General features: G+C 35.2%; 1 protein-coding gene across 1 annotated transcript; it reads right to left on the bottom strand.

The window, feature by feature from the left end:
• Positions 1-132: 132 nt before the first annotated feature.
• Positions 133-21,648, bottom strand: LOC141503272 (cyclin-H). Its single transcript, XM_074208478.1, has 9 exons — positions 21,332-21,648; positions 17,739-17,861; positions 15,302-15,375; positions 14,947-15,157; positions 13,111-13,274; positions 9,452-9,522; positions 3,626-3,737; positions 2,459-2,519; positions 133-329 (listed from the first exon to the last, which is right to left on the bottom strand). Exons 1-9 carry the CDS (start codon positions 21,446-21,448, stop codon positions 291-293), a joined length of 972 nt encoding a protein of 323 aa, XP_074064579.1. The 5' UTR covers positions 21,449-21,648; the 3' UTR covers positions 133-290.
• Between the last annotated feature and the right edge of the window lie 2,635 nt (positions 21,649-24,283).

Below are 24,283 nucleotides of genomic sequence, written 5' to 3'. Positions count from 1 at the left end.
CTGTATGCTATGTAAACTACAGCTTAAATTTATTATCTTTGAAGATAGCTAAAAACATATGCTTGAACTTTGGAAGTATTGCACTTCATAGAAAACTCCTATCTCAAAGAAAGAGGCAATGAAAAAGTACCATAAATAGAAAAAGTTTAATGAAAGGAATTATTTTCACTGTACATGGATCCAAGGTAAAGAGACTCCATCTCTTAGGGAAGTAGTAAACTTTATAACTCAGAACATAAAGAGTTAATTTTAAATAGTCCAACAAAATGCTTTTGGTAACAGCCATCAAGTTATAAGGAATCTAGAAGATCATCATCAGTCCATTCTTCCTGAAAGGAAGAGAGCATAAGAAACAAAATTATTAGGTCATCGGCAAATTGATATTTAGTCTAAGCCTTAATCTAAGTCATTATAGGCACAGAGAAAAGCACAGGTTCCAGAAATCAAACCATTAATAATGACAGGTTCCCACGAATCAGTAACTACCAAGTTCACCTAACTACAAACTCTCACTGGTAACTATCCACCCCATGTTTTCTTCTAGATTCCTAAGAAAATCCATCTCCTTACCATTACCTTAACCTCCCCCACTCATCCCTTTAGTTTGGCACATGACATGACGCTGATTATTATTTCTTCTTTCTTGGTGTCTTTCTTGGCCTTTTTGATATTGTACTATTATGGCTTTTCTTACTCTATTATTATTATTATTACTCTTCCATTAGTGGATCTGTATTTCCCTCTTACTCTGCCAAATGTAGGTGTTTCCTAAGGTTTTGTCCTAGGCCCTCAACAACTTTCTCTGTTTCTCTTCCTGACCTTATCTGTTTCCAAGGCTTCAGTTCCCTTTATGCCTATAACACTTACATCTATCTTATCCACTCCAAAATTCAACCCAAAACTCCAGTCTCTCTTCTCCATCTACTTGTTAAAGTACCGTCAACTACCTCAAATTCAGCTTTTTCCCCATAAAAATCTGACCCTTGCCATAATCTTACCATAACACCATCTAACCAATTCTTTCTAAACCCAGTCTCTCTTCTGCCTCATTCCACATCTAACTTCTTGATAATTCTTTGTTATCCTAACTTAGCAATGTCTCTCCAACCCATCTGATCATAACCTTAAGAACAGAGTTTATATCACCTATTACATTTATCTCTGTTTTTGGTGAGTCAGAATGAACCACAATTTAAGAGACAATTAGGGGACATGGTAAAATAGGAAAAAGTGTTCGATTTGGAATCAGGAAAAACTAATTCATATCCAGCCCCTAGCTGTATGATCCTAGGCAAGACACTTAATCTTTTAAGTGTTTCAAGCACCTCTAAAGTCTTAAGTTACTAAATAAGTGCTGAACTACAATTGTAGGAGTTTTCTCACTAGAGTTCCCCATACTAATCAAATTATATGTTCAGATTTTTTTAAAAAATCAAATTCAATGGAACGATATTTTTTGGTACTGGACCTGTGATTTCCTAAGTCTAGGGAGTTGGACTAAGCAGAATGTTACCTGTTTTACATATGTAATAGGTTGTTTTCCTTTGTCCTTCATTCTCAAAGAAGACCGGGATATTAATGAGGTGATGCCAAGATAAGCATGTGAATTAGATTTGAGTGAGGGGGTGTTGTGCTAAGTCACCAACCTCACTCTTTCCAGAGCTGTCTGGATCCAGTGGCCAGATATGAATCAGGACAACTAGAGATAGCCCTGGATGCAAGGCAGTCTTGAGTTAAGTGACAAGTTCATATAACTAGTAAGTGTCAAGTGTCTGAGGCTGGAATCGAACTCCTGTCCTCCTGACTCCCAGGCCAGTTTTTCAAACAAAGTACCCAACTCTGTTTAGAAGAAAATCAGCACAATTATCAGCTGTATTTAATTACTAACATTTGTTAAAAAATCAATCCTAGGCAGTTTCTTCAGATTGTGTACAACTGAGGCCAAGATTCTCTTGCAGTAACATTGTTTTTGGCAGATGTGTAAATTTGTTTTGTTTGCCCATGCTTATTTGTTCCAAAGACTTTTTTTTTTATGGAGATGAAAAATAGTCAGTGAAGCATTTTGTAAATGCAGAGAAGTGCAGGGTATTACCAAGGAAGGAGACAAGGACAGCTTTGAAAGTAACGTGGTGAATTTATCAAGTACTTTTACAAAAAAGCAAGTTGTAAATAGATTCATGGTTTTACATATAATCCACTTTTCCTATTCTACTTTGTCTTTAGAAATGTTCTTTCCTCTTTTGGGGGGGGGGAGGATGGAGTATTTGGGTTGTTCATTAAATTCAGAATAAAAAAAATTTAAATAAAAATTTTAAAAATAAGCACATACCTTTCCCAAATCTGCTTGCAGTTATTTGGGCTTTGCCAGGTTGCCAGAACCACAGAGCATGAACACTTATGTTATTTAATGAAAGTCACTATTTTTAGGGTATCAATTCTACAAAAGAAATATACTCACCTCTTCCAGCTTAGATTTCTTTGAGACATACTCATCATCTTCATAACCCTTCCTTTTCTTTCTGAATTAAAGGAAAAAGACTTAGTTTCAGTAAGATAAACTAACATGTCTTGTCCCATTGTGTTCTATGAATAAAATGCACAATCCTTCCAGAAACATAAAAAAGTAAAGCATGGAGGATAAAAAAAAAGTGCATTACATATTAGGTGTTTTAGAGGACAGTCAATTCAGTTCTACAGGCTAAGATGACTAACATAAGAGTAGCTAAGAGCAAAGCTATTTGAGCCCATTAAAACATAAAAGGGACAGGTGCTATGCAATCCTACAAATAATTTTTTTCTTGCCATTAAAAAGCAGAAGAGATAACCTACAGATGAATTAAGAATTTTTGTATAACTTGTAACTAAAGATATGTATGTATTTTAATGTATCATCAATTTGTACTACTACACAGTGCATAAAGGTCAATCTTAAAAATGTGATCTGAGATTAGCATTACTCCTACCATTCATCAATATTTCCATCAGTAATTATCCATGTAGTAAATATTTATTACGACTACTGTGATCAAGAACCCAAAAAACTTCAAAATTAAGTGATTTAAATTCAACAAAGATTGTAGTTAAATTGAAATTTTAATCTCTATAATAAAGAATTCCATCTAAAATATTTCAGAAATATGTCTCAGCAGATTTTATTAGAATCTTTTTATTCCCAGCCCCAAACCAATCACCCATACTTATCTGACCTTCTTCTACAGTGACAAAGTAATGTTTGAAAAGATTCTTCATTTTGAAAGGATCAAGCACCAACAGCGGACTTTAAAACTCAACATTCAGATCAATGACAGACACTCCCATTATTTCTCCCCCTCTTTCAACAACAACGAAAACATTTGCAGAATTTCTTGGTTTTGGTACAACTTTACCATATTCCTTCCCAATAAAAATGATATGTTGAATGGTACTATCTCTGTATCACAACCTCTAGTGAATATAAAAAGATTACAGAAGACCTATGAACTACAACATAATCATACCCTGGCCTATGTGTTATCAATTTATAAAAAAAAAATTTAATGTATACATTTAAATAGAAATGACTACTTTGAGGCATAAAGAGGTACTCAAATGTTTAATGTTCCTGATAAATATCATATTGACTTACACATTTATTGTAAATGCCAGTTCAGCACTGTGACACTTCTCTAGTTTCTGTTTTATGGCAGTGACTTCCTCAGGCCTTGGTGGTTCATACTTCTTTACTAAGGTTTTCATGCCTATGAAGATATGAAAGCATTTAATTTAAACATAAAAATGCTCAATGTCAGAATTGAGAAAAATGGGAAAAATCTTTCAAAGAAAATGTTTGTTTCCATAATATCTCATGCTTTCAAAACTAAAAGCTGAAATAACTTCTTATACTTTATCAAAATCCAATAAATAACATCCTAATATTTGTCACATCATATCCTGAAATGGCAACTATCATTAAATAATTCAAGTAGAATTAAAATTAATATATAATTTATATTATATATAACACTCATATAGGTATGTACACATACTACATTTGGTACTGTTTTATAGTTCGTGCTAAATTATGAGTCTAAACCTGTCCTATGAAAGCAACACGTTGGAGAATCCATGCTCTTTGCCCCACTCCCCAATACTCATCTCATTTCCTGTTGACATTTCTTTGGTTTGAAGCTCTTGACTCAATATACAAGAACTTCATGAGCTAAGTAAAGGCTGTTCTTTTCCAGCTCTACTCAAGAATCTAAGAATGACCCAAAAGATAGCTGAAGGTAGAAACAATAAGTTTTAATATTTGTCTACCAACCGTACAGGTAAAAGATGCACAAAAATCACAAGGTGCAGGAGAGAATGAAATCAGGAGTCCTGAATTCTGTTTGTCTCTTTGTTCTTAACTAGCTGCATGGCCCTTGGACATGTTATTTTTCTGGGTATTCCTATAAAATAAGGGAAGTGGATAAAATCTAGAACAAATGCATCTCCAATCTAAAGTCCCTTCCGCTTTTAATTACTATTCTTTGTTTCACCACTACAGATTGCACCCCTAACACTGACAGGTTATTTTGGAAAGACTTTATAGAATGAGTAAAAGGATCAATACAAACTTACTACTACATTTGGAAAGAGAAATCAAAGCACATACTCTACTGAGAGGATGAAGCACAACTATCTTTGCATAGAAAATATCAGCATCCTAGTTCAGTATTATACACTGTACACAGTTGAAAATCTGAAGAGGGTTCTTTTCCCCAAAGAAATGGAAGAAGAATGTGCCCTACTTTTAACTAAAAGGAAGTAATTTTCAGGAGTTATATGATTACTAAATTTCCTCCCCCAATACATTTTAGAATAAAGGCAAATAACTCTTGTGGGGTAATCAAATTCTTTTCCATTGCTAAGTAGACTCTGGGGGGGGGGGGTAGAATTACATAAATCCCTTAAGAATTTGTTGTTTGGAAGCACCCTTGGGCCTATATCCAGTTTCGGTGTTCCAAAATCATTTCTTTTAATTAATCATCCATTTATTTAACAAAACATTCAATTACTATATGAACTTGGAACACTCTAGGATAACAATTTTTGACCTGATTGTTTGTATGTATGTGTATATGTACATACATACATACACATATATATATATATATATATGCTTATAAATTTAAAACAAGTTATATTTCAAAGAACATACTGTATTGTCACAAGTTTAATACATGGTTTCTATTTTTTAAGATATATCTGGCATGAAAAATATAGACATTTTAGAACAACAAAATTCTGTTCCCTTTCTCTCTAAAAGGAAAATGTTGGTCTAATTATCCAAGTTCCTTTTCAATTTTACAATGATGCCTAAATCTATAGAATTAAAATCATAGTTCATTTTCATAATGAACCCTCTAGTGGTATAACTAAAGACCTACAACTTAATTTTACCAATCTTGATAAAAGTGCCAATCTCAACCAAGGCATTAAAATGACTAATTGGTAACTTGATTTACGTACAAGGGTTAAAATTAAATCAATAATTATATAACATTCTCAGAGACACAGGGCTTTACAGATGCCAACAATAACATACTAATATCCACTTTGAATCAATTTTAAATTTAAAAAATTTAAGGACTTCGTCTGAGAAACTTGTTATTCAAGTCTGATGGACTGGGCACAGACTCAACCTGACCATCACTCTCAGACCTTTTTTCCTTGAACTCAAAATCTCCTTGATGATCACGATCTATTGGTTTTTTCTATCACTATTTTCAATGCTCCTAAACTTATTCTTAATTGTCACCATGACCTCTAGTCTTTCCATCTACATTCTAGCCTCCCTTTCCCCTTTTCAGAAAACTGATTCCAGAATTAGATTAATTATGTACTACTCATCCCACCCCCCCATTCTTGATTCCTAATATTTTTTAATCCACCCCCCACTTCTCTAGTCTAACCTAATTGAAGGAAAAAGTCATGTAAATGTCAACTGGTTCACTACAAATTCTAGGCCCATACTGCTACAAGATCAAAAATGTTCTTTTGTAGCTCCCTGGCTCTGAGGTCCTCACAATCTGTCTTCTACCTTCACAACTTTATTATTCCCTTTAAGATACTGTCTAGTCAAACTGTTCCCTGATGTTGATATTCCATCTTTTTTCCTCTATATAATGAAATGAGTTGTTCCCCTTGTCTAATAATACACTCCTTATTATCTCTACCCATTGGAATACCTTTTAGGTATTAGTGCTTATTCCCTTTTCTAACTTCTTAAATTAATTATCTGATAAACATCTTGAAGGTAGGGGGTATTTCTTTTCTCTTTGTTTATCTGATGCCACATGGTAAAGTACTTATGTTTGTTAAATGAATCAATTTGTTTTATCCCCAGTATCAGTTAACTGCTAGTTCCCCTTTGGACTTTTATAATTCTCCAGTGCATTTAGGTCACAGTATCAATTACAGCTATCTCACCTCTACTTAAACATTGCACAGGGATATGGTCTACTCTTTTTTAACTTTCTATCTCAGGATCTAGAGCATAGTAAGCAATTTTAATCAATATTTGCTAATTCTGGGGTTACTGAATATAAAAAATTTTGAATATTCATTTTTTTTGAGCAGGAACTTTTCTAGTCTAAGACCTTTAATTTCAGATGAAGAAACAGATTCAGAGAGGACTAATTTACCCAAGTTTAAAAGAATTTTCCATTCAGCAGAACTGGAACTAGAAGCTACATCTGGATGATTCCAGGTAGGGTCAATTATTCCTCTCCTTCCATTCACAATATCTCATATTCACTTTGAGATGCCCAACATACCTCACATCTAGACAGTATTTGAACACAGCAGGCCTTCAGTAAAGCTGAATGAATAAATAAAGCTTTTTTAATTTCTTATCCAATTCTCAATTGTTCTATCTACATGAGTCACTCCTGGATTTAGGAAGACTCAGGTGTGCAAGGAGGAGGGTTCCCTGCCAATAGAAGAGACTTCTAATGGTCACTGCTATCCTTCTAAATGTCTATTAGTGGAGGAGTAAGCAAATAGGGTCTAAAATCAGCCTTGTTTCTTCTGAAAATCAGCTGAATTAAGTTTCCCAAACTCTTTAATAATAAGAAAAGTTACTCGGACAAGGAAGGGATAGAAAGTTTGAATACAAGGACTTCTCTTTTCCCCTAACAGACCTATTTTGCCCAGATTTCAGCAAGGCATTTAGCAAAGTCTCTCATGCTACCTACTAAATAGTAAAATGGGTCAATGGCAGTTTGAAAGAAAATCTCAAAGTGGAAGGTTACAGGGATCTCTACTTTTGGCCAAATAGTTTAATCAATAATTTGGTTGAAGATTAAATAAATATCTATATCTATATAATATACAAAATTAGGAGACAGTTGATACTATGGATGACAGACATTTAAAAGATTTAGGCAGTCTAGAGCACTGGGTTAAAACTATTAAAATGCTATTTCACAGACATAAAGGTTAACACAAGTACCGATGAAGGAAGCACCTTTAGACAAGAAATCTGTAAAAAGACCTAGGAGTTTCAGGGAATGGAAAATCCAATTATGAATTATAAGTGTGACATGGCAGTCAAAAAACTAATGAGATTTTAACGTAAGCTCCTTTTGGCCAGGGGCAGTTTCGTTTTTTGTCTATCTTCAGCATCCAGCACATTGCCGGGCAATTCATAGTACCTTGAATGCCTATTGAATTATTATGATTTATTGAGACAGATAAAGTATTTAGAAGGAAGAGATAGTCTTACTCTAGGCCTCCCTACTCAGAGTATATGTTTGATTTCAAGGTTCAAATTTTAGGAAGAATTTGTTCATGGTGGAGATCATGCCACATAAGAATGCTAAGCCTAGGAAAGAGAAAACATAATTTGCACCTTAAAGTATTTATCAGAGAATTTTACAGGAATAGCAATAGTCATCTAATCCTATCACTATCTGAAAAAGAATACTACAATAATCCAATACTTGGTCATCCAGCCTCTGCTAAAAGGCCTCCAGTGAAGGGAAGCCCACCAGCTCCCAAGGCAACTCATTTCCTCTCCTTAATAGTTTGGAGTTCTAGCAAATTGTTTCTGACATTGATCCTAAATATGCCTTGTTGCAATTTTCACTCACTGATACTAGTTTTGGGCCTTGGAATCTAACAGAACAGCCCTTCAAGTACTTTAACACAGGCTATCAGATCTCTTCTCCCAGCTTCATATCCTCAAGCTTCTTCAACAGATACTTCAAATGACCCAAAGACCTCTGCCATCCTGGCTTCCCTGCTCTAAAAATTCTCTAGCTTATCACCATCTTTCTCAAACCTAGGAGTTTCAGGGAATGGAAAGTCTAATTATGAATTATAAGTGTGACATGGCAGTCAAAAAACTAATGATATTTTAATGTAAGCTCCTTTTGTCCAGGAGCAGCTACGTTTTTGTCTTTCTACAAATTTGGTTTGATTAGACTACAATCTTACTCCTGAAAGCTCAGCTTTTTTTTAATGCTGTCCAAGACAGCGTGATTTTGCTTGCTGCCATATCATCCTACTGTTGACTGGTAAAACGTTCAGAGACTATTAGATATCGTACCATAAATTTTTTTTTGTTTTTTTTTCGGTTTTTGCAAAGCAAATGGGGTTAAGTGGCTTGCCCAAGGCCACACAGCTAGGTAATTATTAAGTGTCTGAGACCGGATTTGAACCCAGGTACTCCTGACTCCAGGGCCAGTGCTTTATCCACTGTGCCACCTAGCCGCCTTTCACTGCGCCACCTAGCTGCCCCATAAAAATTTAAGAGAACCGAATCAAGTATTTCTAACATCTATAGTAAGAGTTCTTGACCAAAGATCAAAGTAATCATAAAAGATAAAATAGAAACTGATTATTGAAAATGGAAAAGCTGGGGACTAGATGTCTACTTCTTGGGGAACTATAAAAGGGACTCATGTACAGGTACATGAAAACATTGAAGATCCCTCTGAATTCTAAGATTTTAATTTCTATGAATTTCTATAAACTAAAATTTATCTTAAACATAACATATACAGGGTATGCCAATAGTATTATTTTCATCATGTACAATTTCTTGGTTTTTGCAAAGCAGTGGGATTAAGTGACTTGCCCAAGGCCACACAGCTAGGTAATTAAGTGTCTGAGGCAGGATTTGAACTCAGGTCTTCCTGACTCCAGGGCTGGTATTCTATCCACCATGCCACTTAGCTGCCCTTGGCATGTACAATTGCCAGGGTGAATGGCATATTTATTACCTATAATAAAAAGTGTCAGTTTTTATGTGCCTTTTGTTTGCCACAAATATACAATTTCTGCCTGCATATTATAATTACAAATCTATATAATTTTTCAGGAAATATGTACATAGTGCCTTAAGAAAAATTAAATTAAATTAAGATTAACAGAAAAATACCATATTGCAACAAGTATTTCCTCAAAAATCTGCTTTACTTACATTTCATTGTCTCTAATAACTGTGACAAACAGGTTCGATTCTCTTTTAGCATAAGACTTTCTGATAAGTAACTTGAAAAAAGGAAAAAAAAAGATAAAATTACAGACGAATCTTTTTGTTAATAATTTGCAACTATTACTGAATAGAAGAACATATACACGTGAGAGGCAAATTTTTCTGTCACATTCTTGATGGGAAAGTATCATTTTTCTGTCCTAATTTTAATTATGCTATGATATTTGAAATATCAGAAAACTTATGTTGCTATAGCTCCTAATATTTTAAAGATTTATAACAACTGCAAGAAATCAATTTCTGTTTTTTGAAAACAAAAAGACTGCAGCATTATAATAATAATAACCAAAATATTATGAGATAGAATTAAGATGCACCAGGATTATCATGGACTTAAGATTTTCTGAAAACACTGTCATTTCATCAGGATGAGGGAAATTCCTAGTCTGGAAATTCTTTCCACAATGTAGATTGGCAACTTATATGTTTAGTCTTTAGTTGTCTAGAACAAAGAAAAGTGACCTGTCCAGCATTTATCAGCAGCCAGACTTAACCAACGATTTCCTGACACCAGGGCTATATCTCTACCCACACTTTACCAAATGAACTAATATACTATTAACTGTTTAAAACCAATTTTTATATTTTATAAATCTTAACAAAAAAAGGAACACTATTTATAAAACAATATTGTTTCATAATCCCCTTTGCCCTCTTTAATATACCTACTTGTCTTCTGAGTTTTCATTCACCCAAAGAAATCTATTTTATATATATAAGCATAGGTATATGTATGTATAGTGAATTATGTATGTCAGTGGCCAGAGACATAATTTTACCATAACATTCAAGGTTAAAGGTATAATACTCTGTTAACAATATGAAAATGATAAAAACACCTACTTAACATAATCTCACTTGGAACTTCAATTTTTTTTTTTACTTAGGAAAAGGCTAATTAGAATTTTTTCATGATTTACAATCAAACATCAATTATAATTTTGAAAAAAATTATCAAGTTGTAGCTTTTAAAGATAAAACCATAAAAATAGCTAAGCAAAAAAGTACAGAAAGCAGACTAAAAAAAGAATAAATGGATACCTGAACAACGTAACAGGAAGAATGAAAAAACAAATGATGGGCCAGCAGCATGAATAGAGTATAAAAGGAAAAAAAAAAGTATAAAAGAAAGGAATGAGAAAAGTAACTAGAATATTTTTGTATATAATTTTCTGCCATAAACTCTGTAAACTAAATAATTTTTTAAAGTTTTCCATACTTTTGCTGGATATTTAAAAAAGATTATAACACAGAATTTTTCTTCCAAATTCTATATGGCACTGAGTAGCAGAATTGAAAGTTCAGATGAACATATCCTGTAGAGAAGCACCATAAAAACCAACAACTTAACCCACATACCACAGTAAGTTCAAAATGGACAAATGACCTAAATATTAGAGACTGCACCATAAAAATTTAAGAGAACCAAATCAAGTATCTCTAACATCTATAGTAAGAGTTCTTGACCAAGGACAAAGTAATCATAAAAGATAAAATAGAAATTGATTATTGAAAATGGAAAAGCTGCATCAACAAAAATCAAAGCAACAAGGATAGAAAGAAAAGCTATTAATGGAGGAGAAAACCTTTACATCAAATATCTTTTGTTAAGAGTTTGAGATCAATACAGATAGGTAGCTAACTAAATGAATGGTGAGGGGATATAAACAATTCTCAAAAGAAATGAGAACTACAACAGTCATTTAAAGTAGTTTCAAACCACTAACAACAGGAGAAAGGCAAATTACAACATCACAGAGGTTTGATCTTGCCTATTCAGTAAATCTAACACAAGATGGAAACAGTGTTGGAAAGGTTGCAGAAAGACAGGCACACTACCATACTTCTGGAGGAGCTTCAGAAATGCTCCAAACATCTTGCAAAGTCATTTGCCTAGAATTAGGTAAAGGAAAGGACTAAAATGTCCATACCCTTTTATCTAAAAATCCCACTGATAGGTATGTACCTGAAGGAGGTCAAAGACAGAAAAAAAGGTCCCATATATACCAAAATTTTCACAAGTATACTTACTGAAGTAACAAAAAAATGCAACAAAACAGATGGTCACTGACTGGGAAATGGATATAATATAAATATAATTTTACTAATAACACCATAAGAAATGATGGATAAGAATTCAAAGTAACATGGAAAGACTTGAACCAGAGGCAGCTAGGTAGCTCAGTGGATAGAGTACTGGCCCTGAAGTAAGGAGGACTTGAGTTCAAATCCAGCCTCAGACACTTACTAATTACCCAGCTGTGTGACCTTTGGCAAATCTCTTAACCCCATTGCCTTGCAAAAACAAACAAGGAAAAAAGACATGAACAGAAAAGTAATTGTAAAATGAGAAGAAACAGGAAAACTACACACACACACACACACACACACACAAACACACACACGCAGTGATCACAGCAATGTTGACAGAATAACCAAATATATATATATATATATATATATATATATATATATATATATATATATATATACACACACATATATATATGCAGTGATCACAGCAATGTTGACAGAATCACCAAATATGTGTGTATATATATATATATATGTATATATATGTATATGCAGTGATCACAGCAATGTTGACAGAATCACCAAAAATTAAAAACAAAAACCATGAAACAATGCTATATAATTAGAATGAACAGATTTATCCTTAAAAAGAAATGATATACTTTTCTCCTTTCTTTGCAGAGATGTGGGAATGCTAATGTGAAACATTGAAAATGTAGTTACACTTGGTCAGTTCAAACTCCCATCAGTTCCCTTTGAATTTACTTATTCTCAGATTAATATAATAATAACTAACATTTATAAAGTGACTATGTTCCAGGTATTATATTAGCATTTTATAATTATTATTTCTTTTGATGTTCACAACAGTCCTGGGGTACCAGGTGCTATTATTATCCTAATTTTATAGATATGGAAACAGAGGCAGAGAGGTGGAGTGCCTTGCCTAAGGTTGCACAGCTATGAAGTGTCTAAAGGATTTGAAGTCATGTCTTTCTGTCTAAAGGCCCACCACTCTTTCTACTGTGCAACCCAGCTGCCTCTATATAATCTACATATGGCTACTACCATTTAATACATGCCATGCCACTCCTAAAACTCTAAATAGAGTGAAAAAATTTTTACACATGCCATATCAAAGAGCTGTAAAAGTCTTTGAAAAATCATTTTTAACAATACCAATCTTTAGCTAGGAATGAATTATCATGGATCAAAGAATTTTTTTTTTTAAGTTTTTCTGCAAGGCAATGGGGTTAAGTGGCTTGCCCAAGGCCACACAGCTAGGTAATTATTGTCTGAGGTCGGATTTGAACTCAAGTACTCCTGACTCCAGGGCCGGTGCTCTATCCACTGAGCCACCTAGCCGCCCCAGAATATTTTTTTATCTTTGGATAATTTTGGAAAAAGATTCACTTACTTGTCTTCCACTTTTTGAAAATTTCTATATACTATAAAACGGCACTTTACTAAAAACAAACAAAAAACCAGGGCTCCATAAGTGGTAAATAAAACGACAAAGGGTATAACTAAAATATAAAATGAAATTATACCTTTCCATGTTAATTCCAGCCCTGGAGGCACTGGATAGAATGGTAGTTAGAGCAATCTGTGAAGGTGTATATAAAAGGTAAGCATCTGTCAAAGCAATTCTATTAAGAAAGTCATCAGCTGTTTTCCTTAAAACTTCTGGGTTCTCTAGTAGTGGATAACGAGTCTAAAAATAAAAGAGTAGGGATTAAACAGTTTGTTTTAAATTATATTAAAAGGAAAATCAATATTTTGTGCTTAATAATGATAAGCAATTTGATAAATTTCTCATGTAAAGCTGTATGTTCTATTAGAAAATAGCAAAAAGCAAATCAGTAAGATCGGTAAATGTTTTAGCAGGTTGTCAGCTTCCTACATTATTATTCCCCAAGGCAGAAAAAAGGCCAATATGTAATATATGTAAAATATTTTATCTAGAACAGATGAATAATTTGAGAAATTGTCTTCTTCTGAATAGGAGGATATCTTCTGAAAGGTAGATATTATGCTGGCCACTAGGGAAAATGCCAGGCAGATGCAAAATAATTAATCCTTTACTTCCATTTAGCCTTCCCTTGTGTCAAATTAAAAGGAATAGGTAAAAGTCACTGAGAAGGCAGGATAAAATCCACCAAAGGTACAGCTCTCTTTGTTCGATAAAATGTCCCCTGCTCCACACACTAGACAACAAGAATACAATGGCATATAAAATACAAAAGTATAGAAATATATAGTGCTATAAGGTTTGCAAAGTATTTTATAGAAGTCATTTGATCCTCAAAATCAACTCAATGATTTAGGTCCTATTATTATTATTCTCATTTTTCAGATGGGGAAAAAGAGATTGAGACATAAAATTTTTGCTCAGAATCACACAAAAGAATAATTATCAGAGGTAAAGATATGAATCAGTATCTTCTTGACTCCAAGATGAGTTCTCTATCCATCCTGCCAACATAGACAAGCTAAGTGAGCACCTGAATGAGACTAATGATATTCCTTTTTATTATCTTAAGGCTGACCTCTAAAAAAGGAGTGATTCAAAATTAATCTTGAATTGATGAAGACTTGCCAAATATCCTCAACTGTTAACAAAAACCACTTTTAGGAAATTCATTGAAGAGCCAGACAACTATCATGGTCAATCTATGACTCCAAAACTCCTTTTGGTTGTGAATACTAAAACTTAGGTTGACTTCAAGAGACCAAAAGTACCAACAGGATTTCTACTTCAAGATAGTGGGTGTCAAAATAGAACACCTGAGGAACTGAAAAAATATTTCTTACATTCAATTACAGCAAGTTGAGGCACTAAAGTGAGCTAATGCTTGATGGATCTGACTATCCCCCAAATTCATAACTTGGCCAACCCCAGGCCTTTGACAATTCCTCTTCAATAATTCAAAGGAGTTTCCTCTTAATATGTTCTATTAGTAACAGCAAAATGGTAATTAGCCAAATCATCACCTAAATTATCTAAAATTTAGAGGTAATTTGTGGTCCTTTTTGTTAAGTCCAGATATACTATGTAATATAATATAATACAGAAAAACAGTATGTAATACAATATCAGCTTTCTTTTCACTGCGGCTATTAGCTTTCCTATAGTATGACAAGATAATGTTTCTTAATTAATATATAAACTTAGAAGGGGTTGAAAATAGACACTCTGCAAGGATTCCAAATTAAAGAGAGTCTAATTTGCAAATAGCTTAAGTAAGCCTACTTAAGTGATATTGTTACTTATATACTTTTAAGTAAAAGGTAATTTTAAGAGTTCTAAATATTATCTTTTCATATTAAATGCCATATCACAAACAGAACACTGTATTGGTTTACTTCTGAATAATTAGACTTACCTTCAAGTCAATGAGAAAACCCTCAAATGGCCGGTAAGGATTGTGGACAATAAGGTGGAAATTAAGTTGCTGAATAAGTAAGAGTTCATATTCCAAAATTTGTTCAAGTGCCTTTTCCTGTCCAAGAGGGCTCTCCCGAAGATTTCCAACAAATTGTGCACTGGACACGTTAAATTCATCTACTTTGCATGCCAAAAAGGCACAAGTAAGCCTTCAAGGAAAAAAATCCACACATTTAAATTTTTAAAAATATTGCATACTAGAAAACTTAATCTCGCCTATATGACAATTTTACATTAAAAAAAACTTTTCTTAAAACAATCAAATATTTTTAGATGCTATGTTTATTACTTACATTATTATCCGAGGGTGATATTCCATCACTGAGTTATTGAGGTAAAATCTCTTGAAATACATACATGCTGTACCCTAAGTTAAAGAAAATATATATATACAGTCATATACAGTTAAGATATCCTTTTTAATAAAATATCACAAATTAGCTAAGGTTTCAATCAACTTGGAATTATTTGGAATGCAGGCAGTGCCACAATAACAACAAAAATCTCTGAATAACCAAAAGATCCCAGTACCAATGACTGGCTCCTTTAAAAAATAGTCTAGAATCAAGAAGACCCAAATTCAAATCTGGCCTCAGACACTTGCTTTACTGTATGACCTTGAGCAACTCACTAAACCTGTTTGTTTTAATCTACTGAAAAAGAAAATGGCAAACTTCTCCAGTATCTTTGCCAAGAAAACCCTATGGATGAATGTTTAGCATGCTTACAAATGCAGGATGGATATAAATGTAGACAGAAATTGCTTTCTGTCAGGGGGAGGGGGGAAAGGAAGGGAGGGAGGGAGAAAAATGTAAAACTCAAAACCTTGCAAAAGCAATTGATTGGTTAAAAACTACATTACATATATTTGGAAAAACAATTAAAAAAAAAAAAAGAAAGAAAGCTCCATGGACTATATGGCTGTGCTATAGTCCATAAGGTCACAATGAATTGAAAAGAACTGTACAACACTACTTCAACTCCCCAAATGTGTAAAAGTAATCCAGAAATAGATTAAATATATATATATATATATATATATATATATATTTATATATTCTTGCTCGTCTATCTTTAGTAAATACTAGCTGAACAATATTCATATGTCTGCTCATCTGCTATTTTCATTTTATAGCTGTAATGGGGTGAAAACTCTGAACCCTAGAAAAAGTAATGATCTTTTCTTCAGTATTCATTCAAAACCAATGGGATCAAATGAGATAATAAAATAAATTATATATTAGAGGGTTTGTTATCACTGGAAGCCTTCAAAAAAGGACTGGATGACCATCTGTTAAGATGCTGTAGGGGGGTCATTTTTTTTCAAGTACTGGATGGACTCTGAGATTCTAATTAAATTCTGTAAATCACTAAATTCAGTATTATTATTATTATTATTATAGTTTTATACTAGAAAGTACATGTGCATCCATTCCCAATTTTTCAAAATCTTACATAACATCAAATTTCAGTATGAGGATGTTATCAAACGTAAAACTAAGTCAAATTTCTCTTCCAAGTTCCTACTGAGGAATCCACAATCCCTCCACAAGATCATTCATGTATCATGCTTCTACCTACTTATATGCAGAGACAGTAAAGAAAAGAATAATACGGAATAGTATATTAGCAAAACATTCACTGCTTTCAAGGCAAAAGGCCATCTAAAAAGTTTGCTATAAATTTCTCTGAACCAGAATTTTAAAAGTTTTATTTAATAAATTTTGATGAAACAGCACATTGTTCATAAAAGAGATTAAAATACTAAAGTATGCTGACTTTTTCAAAGGGTTTCATGGTTTCAATGTGCTTAAGTTTCTCCATTTGAAAAGTACATTGGGGGCAGCTAGGTGGCGCAGTGGATACAGCACCAACCCTGTAGTCAGGAGGACCTAAGTTCAAAGCCAGTCTCAGACACTTAATAATTACCTAGCTGTGTGACCTTGGACAAGTCACTTAACCCCATTGCCTTAAATAAATAAAATTTGAAAAAACATAATAAAAATAAAAAGTAGATTACTTATTATTAGGTTCAACCTATTAGACTACTCATTGTTCAAAATCAAGTATTTAGGAGCTCTTAATTGATAAGGACAAATAAATTAATCAATTACTCCACAAACATACATTAAACAACCACTCCAAACTACACACTATATTAGGTGATAAAGACAAAAATTCAAAAAATCTTGTATTCTATTGGGGAGATACAGATATAAAAAAATAAATATAAGGAATTTAAATTTTTTTCTTTTCATGAGGAGAGGGAAAAGGGAGAAGAGCAGGGAAAAGCTATGGTCTGAAGGTCCCTGTTACAAGAATACAACACCACCAGGTTGGGTTGTAAAAAGCAAGAATTGGTTTCTATAAATACATGCTAAGTAGAAGATAGTTTCAAAGGATTACAACTTTCACAGATGAATGAAAACATGGTCTGAGTCAGGAAAAAACTTTAAATACTGAGAGGAAAAAAAAAAAAGAGAATTCAGGTTTTAGGAAGAGTTTAAAGTCAATTTATGATACCTGTAACTCTGTCTGTTATGGGTAAGCCCAAGAATGACATCAACATTGATTATATGTGGAAATGATATTTTATGTAAACAAGAGAATAAGAACTATAATATTCACTTAGATAAGGTTGAGTTGGGATAGTTCAGAGTTAAGGAACTATCTGGTTTGACCAAGCTTATTTTTAAGTAGTATTCTTCACCCCTCCTGCCCATAACTTACCACAACAGACCTTGGCATTGTAGGCTTAAATATGGAGCAGAAGTCTAATAGTCTTTTCTCATAATATTTGCAGATTATCCATTCTTCATGGGGTTCAAGAAAGATTGGATCATTTGCCAAAACCTTTAAGAAAAAAATTTACCAAATAACCAATCAATTAAAACATCTAGCATTCTGTCCTACAGGACCAAAATCAAACTTTGCACAAACCACAATGAAACAAGATGCCTAACCCATGCTCCCTTCACAACAAATCATTTTGCTACACAGTACAGTGGAAAGAGTACTAGATATAGAATCACAGTTTAAGATTTAGGATTAAAGCTAGAAAGGATCTTAAGAAATCACTGAATTAATTGCCTATTATAAATACCTATCTCTAAAGGACATAGGAAAATGCTATTTGCATGCAGAGAAAGAATTGATAAATAGAAGATTGTATAGAAAAATTTACATATGTATATATCCATTTGTAACTAATGGTGACCATCTCTAGAGCAGGTAAGGGAGAGAGATGGAAAAAAAAAGAAATTTCCATGAGAATTTTGTTGTATATTTGAAAGGAATAGCAAGTTGTGCATATTACATTTGCAGTTTCATGTACAATCATCTTTTTTATTATACTGTTATAGAAATGTTTATTTTATTCCATGAATTTAAAATAAAATTAAAAAGAAGTCTCTGAAAGAAATCTCATTTTATACATCTTCCTGTCCACAGTATCCTAATCACTACACTCATCCATTCCGATGCATATCTATGCAGAATAATACAACTAGAGGTATATTTCCAGTCCAGATTTTAGTTCAGCTCCAGATCTGAATCACCTGCCCGCTGGATATTCTAAATTAGATGTCTCATAGGCACCTCAAACACAAATCTACATGTTTCTTTCAAAGTTCTACCAAGGGTACTATCATCTTTTCCATCAATCATGTTCACAATCTCATAGTTACCCTCAACTCCTTCATCTCACTTACCCAATCCATTTGGTAATTCTTGTGAAAGGGGATAAGGGCCTAAACCAAGGTGGGAGCTATGTGAGTAAAGAGAAGTTGGATGCAAGAGATGTAAAAGTAGAAACATTAAGCTTTGGCAACTGATTAGATACACAAGTTAAGAGAAAAGTGAGGAGGCAAGGATAAAGCAGACATTACAAACCTAAGGGACTGGAAGGATAGTTGTGCCTCTGACAGAAATGGGAGAAGTTTGGAAGAAGTAGTACTGGAAGGAGGAGTTGAGTTCTGTTTTAGACATGTTTAAGTTTGAGATGTTACCAGGAAATTGTTTGAAATGGTCCAATAAGAAATTGATGATTCAAGTTTGGAGGCAGGGGAAGGGATGAAGGAGAGAGAGAGAGAGAAGAAATAACTATCCAGGAGGAAAGAGAGAGGTTTACAAGGCCAGATATAGCTGATAGGGTGAGGTCTGGAACTAAGAAAAGAATACATCAGATTTGACAATTCTGAGATCATTAGCATTTCTGGAGTTTCAATTAAGTGAAGAAGTTTGAAGTCTGAATACAAAGGGCTCAATAATGTGGAAAGAGGCTGAGAGGTGGTGGCGCAGAGGATACCCCTGGAGTCTGGAGGACCTGAGTTCAAATTCGACCTCAGACACTTAATAATTACCTAGCTTTGTGGCCTTGGGCAAGCCACTTAACCTAACAAAAAAAAAATAATGTGAAAACAATGAACGTGGATACCTTTTTCAAGATGAAAAATGGAGGATTCTAGACAATAGCTTGAGATGAAAGGAAGATCTAGTGATTTTTCTAAGAGAATATGTTTGACTGTACTAGAGACTGAAGAAGGTTAAAGAGGTTAAGGATGACTGAGGATATCAATCTGCTGAAGTGAATAGGATCAAGGATGTTTTGAGGCAAAAAAAAGCCACCTCTTTGTCAGAAACCATAGGAAGGAAGGAAAATGGGAGATGTCCTTAGAAGAGGATGTTCCTGTCAATTGGCCTTAATTTTTTTCAGTTTCTGAGGGGGAAAGGAATCAATTATGGAAGACTAAAATGACTGCCCTGGGGCAGGGAAGGTTCAGTTGAGGTTGAATAATATGAATTTGTAATAACACCCAGTCAAAAAAGATGTGATTTCCTCCTTCAACTGAGGTAAGCAGCTCCTTAACAGGAACAGAAGAGGTAAAATGATGAAGGGAATTCAGAGTTGAATGGCAACAGAACAGGCAAGGCATTCTTGATCAAAAGAGTGAGGAGTTTAAAAAGCTTAATTACCAATTGTCAGAGCAGAAAGTAATGACCTGAGAAAATACTGAAGGACTGGAAAACTTGATGAAGGCAAAAAATAGATTTTAAATGGTTGAGGCTTTTAAAAGGTATAGAAAGATAGGAGATTATGGTTAGAGAGGGGAAAGTTTCCAATTAGGGAAGTGGAATACTTCTAGTAACAGTGAAATCTAGAGTGAACATCTCTATATATGTCTGAAAAGAAGGGAAGGAGATCCTAGGATTTAACTTATCATACTTCAGTCTCTCCATCTTGGTTGTCTTTTTGCCGTTTCTCACTGTTTTTATACTAGCTGTTGATCATGCTTGGAATGTTTTCCCTTCTTACGTAAATACTCTGAATCATCTTGTTTTCTTAAAAAACTTAGATGGAGTGTCACTTGACCTCCTGAATAAGGTCTTCCCTTCAAGATTACCTGTTGGGTTTTGTACATACGTTTTTGCACATGCTGCCTCCTCTGGTGGGGCATCAGCTACTTTACCTCTCCCAACCTTAGCACTTTCCTATTAAATACTTGGGGACTGATGCCTGCTCTAAAACTAAAACCAATGTAGCCCCGCATAAAAATCTTCACTAATGGTAATGGTAATGAATGCCTTGTCAACCGTGGTCTACACTTGTGTAAGTTAAATACTCCCCAGTTCCACACAAACCTACAGTGGCAGCCTGATGTCACCTCGGATTCAGAGTTCTTCCATCACAGAACTGACCCGCCCCGATTTAAAAGATGTAACTGCTGGGGCCGCTGGGTGGTGCAGTGGATAGAGCACCTGCCCTGGAGTCAGGAGGACCTGGGTTCAAATCTGGCCTCAGACACTTAATAATGACCTAGCTGTGTGGCCTTGGGCAAGCCGCTTAACCCCACTGCCTTGCAAAAACCTAAAAAAAAAAAAACCCCAAAAGGTGCAACTGTTAATATTAAAAAAATCTCCAACGCTCCCCAATACAAGGGCTACTCCCTAAATCCGGAAGAGAATCAGAATTCTTGAAAATTTGGGAATCCAAAACAAATCACTTAGGGTCTCAAGGCGCGATGTTTCTGCCTTAAAGGGGAAAAAAAATAAAATGTTTAAATGTTTGGTTTGGCAAAGCAGAGTGGGGAGGGGGGCGCGTGTGCTCCGAAGTCTCAAAAATAATCGACAGTCACTACGTCTACAGCGCGGGAAGGCCCGCTTAGTATTGGACGGGTGTCTTCGATGCTCACAACATCCCCGGGACAAAGAGACCGTTATCTGCATTTTACAGGTGGGTAAACTGAGGCTCCGGGGCTGGATCTTCGCGACTCCCGGGCCGTGCGGAGGGGCCTCGGCAGCCCCCCCCCCGGGCGGTCACTAACCTTCCCGTTGGCCACCACTTTGCATTTGAACTTGCGGTTGGCGTCGGCCCGCAGGCGCCCCAGCTGCTCCTCGCTGGAGAAGGTCCAGTGCCGCTTCTGGCTGCTGTTGTGATACATGCCGGGCGGCGGAGGGAGGGCCGGGCGGTCCGGGAGGGCGAGGGGTCCCGGAGGGCCGGGCGGTCCGGGAGGGCGAGCGGTCCCGGAGGGCCCGGCGGCGCGGGGCGAGCGGCCCCTGGAAGCCGCCGACCACAACGAGGCACGAAGGAAACTCTCGCGAGACGCCGCGCCGCGCCGAGCCGAGCCTCTCCGGGTCGGCCGACGCGCAGACGTCACGTCGCCGCCGCTTTGCGTGCGTGAGGCGGGGGAGGGGCTCGTCGCTTCCCTCAGCGCCAATGGCTAACTCAGCCCCCTGCAGCGGGGGGGGGGGGGGGAATGCTCTCGCGTCTCGCGGGGCGTCATACGCCGACTTGTGGTCGCGGGAAGGCGACGCAGCCGCGCCCGGGCCCCGACTCCCTGCCAACCCACAGTGCGCCTGCGCGCTCCGCCATCGCGCTCCTTTTCTTTTTTGCTTCTCCCACTTTCAAAGTGGACGGGAAACAATAGCGCAGACATCAAATACAAAGTAGGAGGAATTTACAATGCCAGTGAGCCTTTGAGTGGCAGATTGGCTGGAGAAGAGGGAGAGCTCCCTCCCCACTCCTGTACCTAGAGCGACCAATCAGCAAACAGTATCTACTGGTTACTATTCAGGGTTGAAGGTGAAATTGTGCCCCCAGTCGAAGGGCCTGCTGGGAGGCGGCAGGATGGGCCCGAGGCGGGGTGAAGCCCGGCGGGGCCCCCGTGCCTGGTCCTCTCACCTGATAGCTCCAGGTCTGTTTACTGGAAACCAAGCAAATCTGATGAGCCCGTCTTTAAGGTCTCTTTCCCGTTACCATGAGTTGCTGATTGAAAAACAGCTGCTGTGAAAGCTGTTTTAGCACAGACTGATGATATTATTGGATAAATTATTCTGTTTATGCATCTCTTAATACAAACCTTCTTAGGTGTAGTGGGGCTGGGTCTATCTGATAATACTGATCCTCTGGTAGTTTGGGGGAATGACCTGTATTCTTATAAATTGGACTCAGAAAAGAGGCCTTTATCAGAAACAATGGCTGCAAAACTTATTTGCCAGATTTCTGTTTTCCTTCTAATGTGATTTGCGTTGGTTTTGCTTGTGCAAAAACTTTAATCAAAATTATCCATTTTGTATTTCATAATGTTCCTTATTTGGTTATAAATTTCTCCCCTCTCCATAGATCTGACAGACTATTCATTTTTCCTCCTATTTGGCTTACGTACCACCCTTGAAGTACTTATTTCAACCATGTCTTGTTAAGGGGTGTGAGATGTTGGTCTACTCCACCAGTTTTTTCAAATAGTTTATATAGAATTGGAATTAATTATTCTTAAAAATGTTTGGTAGAGTTCACTTGTAAATCCACCTGACTCTGGAGGTTTTTTTCACTTTAGGAGTTCAGTAATGTCTTGTTTAGTTTATTTTTCTAAAATGAGGTTGAGTACTTTATTTCCTCTTCTGTTAATCTAGTCAACTTATATTTTTGTAAATATTCATCCATTTCACTTAGATTGTCATATTTGTTGGCATAGAGTTGGACAAACAAATCCAAATTTTTATTTAATTTCCTATACTTTTTCATTTTTGATACTGGTCATTTGATTTTCTTCTTTCTTTTTTTTAAAAAGTCAAATTAACCAAAGATTTATCCATTTTATTTTTTCCTATTAAACCAACTTTTAGTTCTATTTATTAGTTTAATAGTTTCTTATTTTATATTTCTTAAAAACCAGAATCCTACAACATATTATTTACAAAAAGCATATTTGAAGCAGAGAGATACACACAGGTTAAAGGTAAAAGGATGGAGCAAAATATATTATGCTTCAGCTGAAGTAAAAAAATCAGGGGTAGCAATTCTGATGTCAGATAAAGTAAAAGCAAAAATAGATCTCATTAAAAGGTATAAGAAAGGAAACTACATCTTCTTAAAAGGTGAAGCTATATCATTATTAAACATGCATGCACCCTAGTATTATAGCATCCAAATTCTTAGAGGAAAAGCTTAGTGAATAACAAGGAGACATAGACAACAAAACTTTAATAATGGGAGACCTCAATCTCCTTCTCTTAGAACTAAATAATTCTAACCATAAAATAAACAAGAAGGAAGTTAAGGTGAGTGGAATCTTCAAAAATTTAGATATGATAGGACTCTGGAGAAAATGGGGACAAAAAAAGAATATACTTTTTTCTTGGTAGTAAATGGCACCTACACCAAAATTGACCATGAACTAGGTCATAAAAACATTATAATCAAATACAGAAAGATAGAAATAACAAATGCATACTTTTCAGACCATGATGCAATAAAAATTACTTGTAATAAAAGGTCACGGAAAGAGAACCCCAAAACTAATTGGAAACTACATGATTTTAAATAATGAGGGGATCAAAAAGCAAATCATAGAAATAATAATTATATCCAAGAAAATAGTTGTAATGAGACATCAAACCAAAGTGTATGGGATGCAACCAAGACAGTTTTGAGGTGAAACTTCATATCTCTAAATACTTGTATGAATAAAGTGGAGAAAGAGAAGATCAATGAATTGGGCATGCAACTAAAAAAGCTGGAAAAAGAACAAATTAAAAATTGCCAGTTAAATACCAAATTAGAAATTCTGAAAATCAAGGGAGAGATTAATAAGATTGGAAGCAAGAAAACCATTTATCTAATAAAACTAAGAGTTGATTTTATGAAAAAGTCACTAAAATAATAGATAAAACTATGGTTAATCTGATTTAAAAAAGAACCAAATTACCAGTATCAAAAAGGGTGAACTAAACACCAATGAGGAGGAAAGTAAAGAGATATTTTGGAACTGCTTTGC

The sequence above is a fragment of the Macrotis lagotis genome, chromosome X (genome assembly GCF_037893015.1).
Source record: "Macrotis lagotis isolate mMagLag1 chromosome X, bilby.v1.9.chrom.fasta, whole genome shotgun sequence".
Classification (NCBI taxonomy): domain Eukaryota; kingdom Metazoa; phylum Chordata; class Mammalia; order Peramelemorphia; family Peramelidae; genus Macrotis; species Macrotis lagotis.
This window is presented reverse-complemented; position numbering and strand designations above follow the sequence as displayed.